The sequence below is a fragment of the Lipophrys pholis genome (genome assembly GCF_963383615.2).
Source record: "Lipophrys pholis genome assembly, chromosome: 9".
In the NCBI taxonomy this organism is placed as follows: Eukaryota; Metazoa; Chordata; class Actinopteri; order Blenniiformes; family Blenniidae; genus Lipophrys; species Lipophrys pholis.
Genome location: NC_137639.1, coordinates 19,408,365 through 19,419,944, shown reverse-complemented (window position 1 = coordinate 19,419,944; position 11,580 = coordinate 19,408,365). Strand labels below are relative to the sequence as shown.

Here is an 11,580-nt window from a genome sequence, read left to right as displayed (position 1 = left end):
AGAGTGACTTGGCGTTAATCACCATTTTGTCTCACTTTCTTGGCGCATTAAGTTGGAGAGGCGAGCTGTGGCCCGGACGGCTGGGGTGAGAGATGGCAGGACAACACGTTAGACTCTCAATAATGACACATCGCTGCCGCATCACTTTGGAGATTAAAAGCAAGATGCTGAATTTCAATCAAGCTACATTAATGGCTCAGTGTGAGGAATGGTCACTTTGTCTCCACTGGCAGACAGAGAGAGGGAGAGACGAAGCGGAGGGAGAGAAAGAGCAGGGGGACAAACTGGTGCGAAAAGCCAGGTGAGACAAGGTGATATGACATTTTAATTCACCAAATTGCGTGCTAGCCACTAATGATAGAATCAATTTAATGACATGTTGACAATGTACTTCAACCAATAGCGAAAGGGCATTTGCAAAATGCTGCATCCAAGAGAAAAGTCAAAGCACCAAGGACTTGAGTGCATGAGGCAATAAATAGCAGAGCTGCTGTTGGAAGATAATTAATCAGAACTTATAAATATGTGAATATCATTATCATTAAAATGGAAAACTGGCAACAGATCAGCTCTCTATTTTGAAATAGTGTGCAAATATGGTAATCAATAGAGAAGTTACATAAAGTGATGTTTTCAATTCAGTAAAAATTTGGTAAGATGGGGTACAGACAATGTCTAGATTTCTATGTTATTATTGACTAAAAAAACAATGCTTCAGTCACAAACAATTAAAGAAAAAATACATTCCCCTCACTAGTAGCAATGACAGCATGTAACAAAAAAGAGTCCAATTTTAATTCAATGCCTGGATCTGACACTTCATCGGCAGAGCTTGTGATTTCCTCATTTGTTCCTGTCAAATGCAGCAGCCACCTTACAAAACATGCCAAGCTCTGCCTGAGCTGCTCTGTGAAGGCATTGCACCACTAGATGTGACCCACTTGCAATAAAGTGCATTCAGAGTTCAGTTCTCATGGTAGATGAGAAGCGATGTTGGGCAAGCACAGCTGAGAGATTGTCATCACAGTATAGCTGATATGAGAAAAAACTTAATGTGACATGAACTAGATCTCTCGGAGGGAGGGGGATCAAAAGAGGAGGGCTGACAGAAGAATTGTCAAGACAACAAAGAGACATTGGAGTGTTGGTCCTATAGTCTTTGTGTCAAGTCAGGAATGTCACAGTTGAGCAGTGCTTCATGGGGAGAGCAGTTCTTTCTGAGAGCAGGATGCATGTCTGACACTTCAGCCTGGCACCCAACTCTGGTTGCTGTGGGCTTGCTGGGGACCAGCCAATCCACTCATTCCCATCCCCATTCCCATGGTCACACCCATGCCCATACCCATGCCGATGCCAACTCCCTGGGCTAAGGAGCAATCAAAGTTAAAGTCCATCTCCTCCCCAGAGTCCATAATGTCATGAAGGAGGATGGACTCCACATCACAGTCCAAGCTACCATGGAACATGTCAATGTCCAGGTCAGCTGGTAGTCTCTCATGGGGGTGAGGCTGGTGATACCCATGGTAATTGCTACCTATGCTACCATTGCCCATCCCATGGATATGGTGATATGGTCCGTTAGTCATGCCCTGGTGCTGTGGGTCCGGGTAGTGGTTATGGCGAGGATGTGGGGCTGTGGCCACATGACAGGAGTCCTGAGGCATGCCAAGCATTCCTGCTGGGTTGGGGGGCAAGGTAGTAGAAGCAGGCAGGTGTGCATGTGATGGGGGGCTGTACAGGTATGGAGCTTTGTTGTAGCTCTGTAACTGGTTGTTGTTGCCACGTGGGGTCAGGGATGCAGCCCGGGGCGGTGTGTGGTTATGGCTCTGGCTGAGGTTGTGACCATTGTGAGTGAGGCTGTGAGGTGAGTTGTGGTTAGTTACACTGTTATGACTAGGAGTATGGCTGTGAGTTCTGTTATGGCTATGAGGTGAGCTGTGACTATGGCCATTGTGGTGGCCAGAATGGTGGCTGTGATGAGTAGATCCAACTCCATTAGTAGTCTGACCCATCATAGGATGGCTTTCTCGCTCCTGTCCAATCATCATGTCCTTGGAACAGTATTGCTGTCCAGCTGGACCCCCTGTTAGTAGACTCTGCAGGGCATTGGTGCTGGAGTATGCCCGCATGGTTCCAGAGAAACTGGCTGGTTTGTTCTCCTGAATCGTCTGCATGGGTGAGTGGTGGCGTAGCATCCCGATACCAGTTGCCCCATAGACACCTGCACCATAGGAGCTCTGGCCCTTCACTCCCGAGTTGTAGTGATACACAGAGGTTTGGTGCTTATGTCTTCCAACAGTGGGATGCTGCTGGTGTTGCTGGGGCTGTCGATGATGATGATAACCATCTTCCATCATCTGCTCGTCTAGACTGATGGCACCGGTAAGGTTAGCTAGCTGTGGCAGCTGCTCAAGGGGAGGACAATGATTCCCTGCCCCCATGGATGGAGAGCGGGCACTAGTTGGTGATGGATAGAGATGAGGGGAGGTGGAGCAAGATAGGCCTCCCTCCTCTGGTTCTTCTGGCTCTCCCTCAGCAAGGATAGGTGACAGACGCCCACTCAGGGTGGAGGCTGATGAACTAGCCCTGGAATGGAGGTCTGTCCAGGCATCAAATTCTCCATCATTCCCAGATGCACCTCCCGCTCCAGGGAGGCCTTTCCTTGATGGACTCCCATGGTCTGGGGAGTTCTGGAGTCCAACCACCGCAGATCCTGCCCCAATTCCAGGACGGCCAACTCTTTTGCCTCGAATGCGACCTTTGCTTTTTAGATATTTAGTGTTGTTGTCCATAGAGACTGCTCGTCGTCGGGGGGCCTTGCCCATCTTCCCTCCATCTGGGTTCAGCATCCACCAGGAGCTCTTTCCTGTCCCTTCATTCTGCACTCGGATGAAGCGTGTGTGGAGGGACAGGTTGTGTCGAATAGAGTTCTGTAGAAAGATGAAAGAAGCCAACAGTGAGCGAGACATCAAATTAAATTGTAATGTATGTCACACCGATTACTATTTGTATACAAACTGCTTCCGTGAGTGAAATTTGCATAACATTCAGATAAATAGTTCCAGAGGAAAATACAAAATTTTTGATATCAAACATAACAATGAGCAATGCAGACAAACCTAATCACAACCACAGCTGTCAGCACTGCTTATAAGCCATTCACTCTATACATACTGAGTCACAGAAAATTGTGCCAAATTATCAGGTCGCTTCCATGTCTATTATTAGACACACAAAACACACAGAAGTAGATACTCAACCCTCTATGCAATCAGTGTCAACCAAAGACAGAAAATTGAGAACCCATTCAAAAGCACAAACATGTTTAAAGGACAGCTGGCACAAAACAAGACCCTGTCAGTCTTATCCAACCTGAAACAACCTGAGACTAAGTCTTGAGACACATTCCTTATGCACGTCAATCCTCCCACTTTCATTTCTATCAATCCATCTGTCCTCCTCTACTTCTCCTTTTAACTGGGCTGATGTAAGCCGCTGAGGTTGGGCGTACTGTATGTTTGAAGTTGGTGCCAGTCTGGCTTAGTGCCAGCCCGTCTCTTTTGCTCTCAGTGCTTGAATGGGGGGATGTATTGCAAGATTGAGCCAGGAGCAAGAAGGCTAATGGATGTATCCCACCCTCTGACATCTACCTTCACTGACGATCTTCCCTCCCTTCCCTTGCTTTGTCTTTATCACAATCTTGCTTTCTCTTTTGTTACTGAGTGCTACATATTTCAACTTGTCCAGATTTTCGTTTACTTATTTTCTTTTTTTTCTTACACAGTTCTGTGAGCATAAGTCATTTTCCACTTCTGCTTTCAATCTCTATGCTTTCAATTATACAGTGTGTCACCAATTACTTTCCCATTATCCTTCATACTGGCACATACAGTCACTGATTCAGTAATTCATGGGATATAGTTTTTTATAATCATTTACATCTCATGGGTTGCTGAATGTTGAAGGTTCCTGATGTGCAACAGAGTCTGTTGTTGCAATTCTGCTGTTTGTTGTGCATGAGGCATTTTGACGCTCAAGCGGGAAAATATCAAATCAAAAGCACCTCCTGTGGTTTGGGAATATACTGGTACAATAGATTGTTTCAGATTGAGGGGTACTCACACTTCCACAGTCTCCATTATGGTGTGGATTATTTGTATTCACACTGAATTGCACGGCAGGGAAACAAATAAATCAAATTGCGGCTGCGAACACATAAATGGGAGGCAAACTGAATTCAGGTGATCTGTGAATGCCTCCTTGGGTTATCTTGCTGTGACACCTCCAGCATTGGGTAACCATGGCAACCGGGTAAACGTGCAACAGCAGAACTATATCATATTGTGGTGAGAGTCAAGAGAGTCAGAGAGAGAAATGGAGGGAGAGTGGGGGATGGGGGAAAGGATGCAAGAGGAGGCGGCTGTTTGATGCTGCTGCTCCAACACTAAACAGCCTTTCATCTTGGCAGTGCAGGTCCGCAGGGGATGCCCGCTCTCTGCTTCTGACGGCTTCTCTACGTGCCGCGCCAACTCCCTGTCTCACCCTGGCTGGATCATCCACCTATCATACCACTCCAAATCATCCCCTATCAAGTCCTGTGCATGCCTGAATTAAAACATATGTAAGCTTTCATGCCATTCCACCGCAGCCAGTGGTAAATGGGGCATCTTTCAGAGAGCTGAACCACTTCATGCTGCAACTCTGTGTGACCTGTCTGATTCAAATCTCAATTTATCCCCGTATGAGAGAAGAGCAGCCCCATTGAACTTGGAGGGATTTGTCATCATCCCAAACCCTCTTTATCTGATGAATCCACCTGCTAGAGAGATTTGAGAGATTTCAGATGGTGGCCAGCAATGGCATCATTATGATCATCATCATCGCTAGCTGCTGACTTTATGACATGCAGTCTCCTACCACATTTGTCCTGGTCATAATGGTTGTAGGGGTAAGCAGTTATGCAAGCGTGCATGTGTGGATCTAAGTATAGATAAGGTTGCAGGTGGTTCCACTGAGGGTGTGGTTCTGTCCGCCTCCTGTTCTCTGAGTCAGGGGCAATTTGGCCAGCCTATGGCCCTCACACCCCCGAAACAGGCAGTCACTGCTAATCCCCCTCCATCCCCGAGTAATCCCAGACAATCCTGGGCTAATCCCAAGTTGATTCAGGGGCACTCCCAGCTGGGTGTCTCACACAGAGCCATGCCAGGTCACCACAGACGCGACGGGCAGCTTGGATATGCTATGATCCTATAGCAATACAGAAGAAAGGGAGTTTGTGAGTTGGGGAAAAAGAGACACCCTAAAGCCCCCATTTGATGCAGCTCCTCATGTTGGTGTGTGTGTGTTTTAGTAGATGATTTCTGAGGCAGTGAGCTGATGTTAACCATATTTTTGATGCCTCCATCAAATCAACTACCTTTACTCTTGTGCTCTGTCCTTGAGGGTTGGCTTTGCCACATTTTACCCCTACAGGCTGAATAGAATAAAATTGAAAACTTTATTATGCATTAAATATTCATAAAATGGAAATTCTCTTTCAGCCCCCTGGCTTGCTGAGGCAGACGGATGAAGCCCACAGAAACATACAATGACAGAGGAACACACACATCACACGCCCGGGTCCAGGAACCTACTTCCTATTCAAATCATATCCCTTTAATACAATGGGCCTAGTGGAGAGGGCTCTAAATAATGAATGAACCAGTAGCTGAGGTTATACAGAGTGATCCCCTGCCTGGTCCCATAATACTGGAAGGAACAGATGGAGTTATAAGTAGTTGTTTGACTTCTTTGTTTTGTTATCCGAGACATCCAGTGTCATCAATTTACAAGACAACTAAATCAGGCTGTAATGAGTTAACTTGGCCATAAAGTAAAAGAGGTTAAGGGTAAGAGTTTCGAGATCAATCAAAGCCAATTAAGGTGAATAAGGCTCTGATGGTTGCAGGGAAAACAGCTTGGGATCAACTCTCATTAAGGCCTAAAATCCCAATAGCTGATTTAGACAATAGATGCCAAGATACTTTGTGTTACGATTAACTGTTTAGCCTAAATACAAACAATAATGACAAGTCGACAGAGGATGTAGTACAACAATCAGTCAGACGTTTCAAATTTATCAAAGAAAAGAACTGTATTCACATGTAAATAAACACAAAAATGTAATAACTCAGTCAAGCAGATTACTGCTCAATATTTCTTGAAGAGCAGAAACATGTTTCTGGTAATCATCTCTTTCTTTGGTATTCTGCACTTTAAGAACCATTCATTTGGGCTCTTACAGATCTTACAGTACCAATCAGTTGCTCTACTGGTCTACCTCCTTTCTTCCCCATGCAAAGTCAGTTTGATTCAAGAATAAGAGAGGCCTATTAATACTGAGAGTCAATGAAGTTTAATCGCAAACATTGCTGAGGCTTAGCATGCTTCGAGGTCTGAATAACTACACAATCCACCTGCATTATGAGACCAATATGTGCACTCAATAAACCATGTTCACAGAACAACGTCTAACCGCCACAAGCTTGTGAGTTAAGTGAATGTGCCCACTTGCCCAAATTGGCTTGATGCCCGACGTACCCTTTTGTTGCCACTCCCAATATGTCAGCCAGGCAGAGACATTGGGAGTAAATGTGGTATGGGGGTAGGGGTTGTTATGTTGGGCTCAGTGATCCATCAGGAATAACCTGATTGAGTGGTATGGGTTCAGCTGTGCTGGGGGTACAGCAGGAGGCGGAGGGTTCCAGGCGTAAGGGGTGGGAATATAGAGGTACCAAGGGGCCCCTCCACGCCACACAAAGGGGTGCCCTCGAAATACCCCCCCACTCACCCCCAATCCCCTCCATTAGGCCCCCATCAGAATCCACTCAGGGGTTTTCCCGCTCACACTCAGAGGGGCGAGGAAACAGGTCAAATGGTTTATAGGACCCATCTTGTGGCAAATGTGCACTCATTCAAACAGAACTTAGTGAGAAACTAAAGACTGTGAATGAGGTCTGGGAACCGGCAAAAAGAAACCACTCACCCGATTCAAACAACCTCAAGGGTGAAGCAGTGTGGTGCGCTTGCCCAGCTAAGAACACAGCAGCTGTTCTTGTAGTGGCACCGGGTAAAGCCGTTTGCCACACTCGACTGGTATTACCAAACCATTTCATGCAGAATGAAGCCATTATGTATTGTCAAAGGGTATCCCTCTATGGTGCACATTCATTTGATAAGCCTAAATCAAGGGGGAGTAACAGAAGCGCTAACTGTGTTTATTGTGATGCTGTTTTTGCCTGTGCAGAAGGCAAGAGGGATCAGGGGGAGGGGAGGCTTCAACACAAGCAGTTTTGTTCAGCGCAGGAATGAGTTTTGTCAGCTAAGCCTGTCTCCAGGCTATTGGTGGAAATTAGCGCCAGCTAAATATTCGCTTTCCGTGATTGATGTCACGGCTCGCGTTGTCCCTTTGAAGGGAAATAAAGAATTTAGAGCCATGTGGATTAATAGGGACAGGGTTGGGGGAATTTTATGTGTCTGAGGGGGACTTGAAGAGCGACTGAAGGGCCTAATGGCTGCACAGATATGGCACAATGAAGCTGTGACGATATGGTGTATCAAAGAGAGAAAAAAGACAAGTGAGACTATGACAGTGAGTACAAGAAAGAAAATTGGAAATTGTTTGTGTATGTGTGTAAGAGAGTGTGTGTGAGGGAGAAACAGAGAGATGTAGCTATTTGCCTGAGAAGCTGAGAGTCAGATGATTAAAATCCCTTTAGGAGGCTTCTTTAAGAGAGACAGATGGGCAGACAGGCCTGTTTTGGAATGCAATCAAATTGAAAAGATTAAAAAGGAGTCTCTTTTATTAGGAGGTGAGAAACAGTTACTTCTCTGCCACATGCCATCATCGCCTCCACAGCAGTGGTCACGACTGCATTGGCATGCACGGCACATTCTCGCCCTTGTTGAGGAAGAAATAAACCTGGGTTTAAGAATCGCATCTATCTTAGTGTATCACTGTGGGGTCTCTTAGGATTGGCAGCAATTGTAATGTGCTTTTTTTTTTTTTTTTAAATAATATGCTCTACACGAAGAAGTCGCAAACTTCAAGGATTAATTTCCTGTAGGATCATTATAGGAAAGGCAAACCGAAAGCCACCAGCAGCCGTCCGTTTACTGACAGAAGTTTCACTTCATCTCACCACCAAATATGAGCAGGTAGAATTCAAATGTGCAGTCCCCTAGCTGCTATTGTACTTGAATAGACTGAGTTTGCACAGTAGAGTGACTCGAGCACAGCTAAAGGTGCTCTGTATCCGACCCCATTATTCCACAACACTGCAGGAGTGCCATTTATGAAAAGGCTTAAAATGGAAAGTAAGTGTGTGGTGGTGTGTCTGCTAGCCTCAGATCAGGAAGTGGCTGTGGAGAGGGGTGTAATGGAGTTGGTAGGGGATTCCTGCCTGACTGTGCACTAATTGCAGCCAATGGCTGGCGACTCATCAGCCATGCCCACCCTGGCACCAAGGGAAGGGTTGGCATCGGGGTGGCAGGGTGTGGGACAGAGAAGGCTGCCGCAGCTTTGGAGGATAAAAATAGCTGCTGACAGATTAGTAGAGCATCTGAGACCCGGATAGGCGATCGGAAAATCCGCTCGCCTGATGCCAGGGACAGCCGAGTGTTTCCGGTGGGCGCAAAGGGGACACAATCTGGGCATCACGTCTGACTCCTACACACAAAACGGGGGAGCCTCAGAGTGAAAGTGAGCACATGAATAAGCACGTGCAAACAGTGCAGCATGGGTGTGGTTTTTTTTTCCACTGAGACCTGCAAGGTAGGCAGACCTCACACCCTCCCACAGAGGATTCACACAACAGGTGTTTGGGCTGGGCCACCTGTGGGGCCGGCCGCCTGCTCGCACTTCACACCTCGTCTAGGGAGCAAACTAACATTTTCCACTGGGCTTGCCATGCTTTTGTTAAAGAGCAACACGTTTCTGGAGAGGCTTCTACAGCTCTATTTTACAAGATCTGCAAGATATGTGTGCGTGCAAGTGTGCGCTAGTCAATCTGCATTTATGTGACTGCCTGTGTGTCTATATTTGTGTATCAGTCCATTTAATAGCCAACAGGCACAGTGCGGATTTGATTATATTGACACCTCCCTCCGCTATATACAAAGAAACTGTCAGCCAACAATGGAATCAATGCAGACCCAGGCTTTTTTCACACTCAGCCTCCACATAATCTCATTCATAACAATGAGAATCTCATTTCCTACATTCTAAAGGTCAGTGCACACCTCTGATCACACTTTAATAAAAATCATTTTCAGCGTTTAATTTAATTTCAGCAGAGCAGGAAACTCACAGGCAGCCATGCACATGGCATGCAAAATTTATCGGATAGCCCCTTTAATTGCTTCAATTTCACAGTGTAGAGAAGAATGACCACAATCACGGAGAAGAAAAAAATATGCACAAACACCAACCATAGGCATACATTTGGAAAGGCGCACAAGCAGAGGGAGGGAAGACAAGTAGAATCATGCCAAGCCACGGGCCCGATTCAGTCACATTTTAACTCTTAGAAATACTTGAAGATTGAATTTATCAACCCTTGTGTTTAAAACATTTACAGTGGGTAAAAATATTTATTTTTATATGGTATTTATATACTGTATAATTTGTGAGAAAGGCACATAGTTGAAAGTTTGGGTGTTAAAAAGTGATCTCAATAGTACACATCTCTCATTTGCTTTCTGTCTTAATTCAGTTTATTTACAATTTTATCTGTTTACAATTGTATTGTCACTTTTTACATGATACTACCCTTGATTAAAATGTGTTTTTTATTTATCTCCAGAATATGACTCACTAGAGGAGTTGGACCTTAAAAAGAGGATATATTTTCACTAGTTTTATGAGTGCAGTACATGTGTTTGAATATGCGGTCATGATGTTTGATCATTTTTTGCAACAATCAGGTGCACAAAATGGGAGTAAGAGATGGTTGGCCAAAGCAAACGTGCCATGACAACAATCCGTTTTATTATGAAAAGTAGTTGGCATGCATTTTCAGAATATGCACAAATTCTATAAATCTGAACCAAACAAAAACAGTTTCAATGTTGAGCATCAGTAAAAACGCATGTATATATTGCAGAATGTATGTATGTTATATGGTTCGTGTGTTTTAAATCAAATATTGTGGAAAAAGCATAGAACGCACCAAAATGTCATATACTGTATTTAAAACTGTTTATCTTCTGACTGACAAATTCCTTACTACATTTCAGTAACATCTGCATTTCCGTAGATATTATAAGCTATACTCCTGATTTTTGGCAAAACTGCAGCAAAACTAAACAAAAAATATAGAAAGATAGATTGGTCACATGACAATAATTTCTTACAATTTCAGCAGGGTTTTTTTTTTCTTTTCTTTTTTTTTTTCGTGTGGCTTGTGCATGATCAAACCGGGTGCAATAAGTCATGTTTTTTAAATATTTTCAAATCAAAGGACAGAATCAGATGCACTAACGGGAAGAGAGAGAGAAAAAAAGGTGCAACAACTGGGCAGAAAAGATGTTTGAGGGTGTCTATGCTTTTATGAGAAGAGTGAAGTGAATCAATTTCAGTGTGGCATGAAGTGTGACATGCATTTAAATAGTTTTCACAAATTGTAACCAGGCTATAACTAAATCAATGCTAAGCCAAAACTACCAAATGATACATTTGTGGTCAGTCATTCACAGGCTATTGTGTTGGAAGAAATGCAAGTGTTACAAAATGTGGTCTTGTGACTAATTAAGGTTTAATAAAATGAGATTCAGTCTCTTTTTTTTTTTAATCAACAACAAATACTTCCATCATATCTCTTTCTCATCACAGAACTGTCACCCAACCAACAGATACACGTTCACTGTCAAAGTCGCACACATACACCTGAGCACACATTCACTCTCAACTACACACACACGCACACACGCATGCACACACACGCACGCCAATACGACACAAAGCCTGGCACACCGGGCACACTCATTACTGCAATGCCAAGCTACCAGTTGCTAAGGAGACCTGTGGGAGAGGGAGGTTTCCTTGTTGTTGCCATAGCAGCCGGCTTGCTCCCTGCCAACTCTCTCCCTCGGGGAGAGACAAGGCAAGAGGTGGGGGGTGAAGTGGGTAGAGGTAGGGGGCAGCGGTTTAATAGGGCTACGAGGTGCAGAGGAACTTCATTAGCCGTCAGCCACTGCTCCCCACGAATGCCGACCCACATGCTACACTTCAGCCCGCAGACTCCCACTTACTCACGCACAGCCCATAGAACCCCACTTATTCATACACCTATATGGAGGAGACGGTGAAGAATGGCATGCTCAGAATGAAAAGTGGAATTTATCTGCACACAGGAGGGATGGGGAGGGCAAAGGTGGACGAAACACAAAAGAAGGGTCTTGAATGTAGGGGCTCGCTCAAAGAAGAGCAGTGTGGGGATCTAAATCACAGAGGCTTGTGTAGTTAAAGGCTGCATGCAGACAATTCCCACTGTAACTGTCTCATCGGAGCCAACCTTGACACTGAGTGACAGCTTCTATCCT

At 44.9% G+C, this 11,580-nt stretch overlaps 1 protein-coding gene across 1 annotated transcript in view; it reads right to left on the bottom strand.

Moving 5' to 3' along the window:
- Window positions 1–920: 920 nt before the first annotated feature.
- Window positions 921–11,580, bottom strand: part of LOC308114102 (forkhead box protein O6-like) — a gene marked incomplete at its 5' end in the record, with an annotated part of 29,364 nt that continues 18,704 nt past the window's right edge. The window contains one exon of the mRNA XM_080470750.1: window positions 921–2,930. Within this exon, the coding sequence (XP_080326876.1) occupies window positions 1,245–2,930 (1,686 nt within the window). The 3' untranslated portion in view covers window positions 921–1,244. The remainder of the gene's footprint in view (window positions 2,931–11,580) is intronic.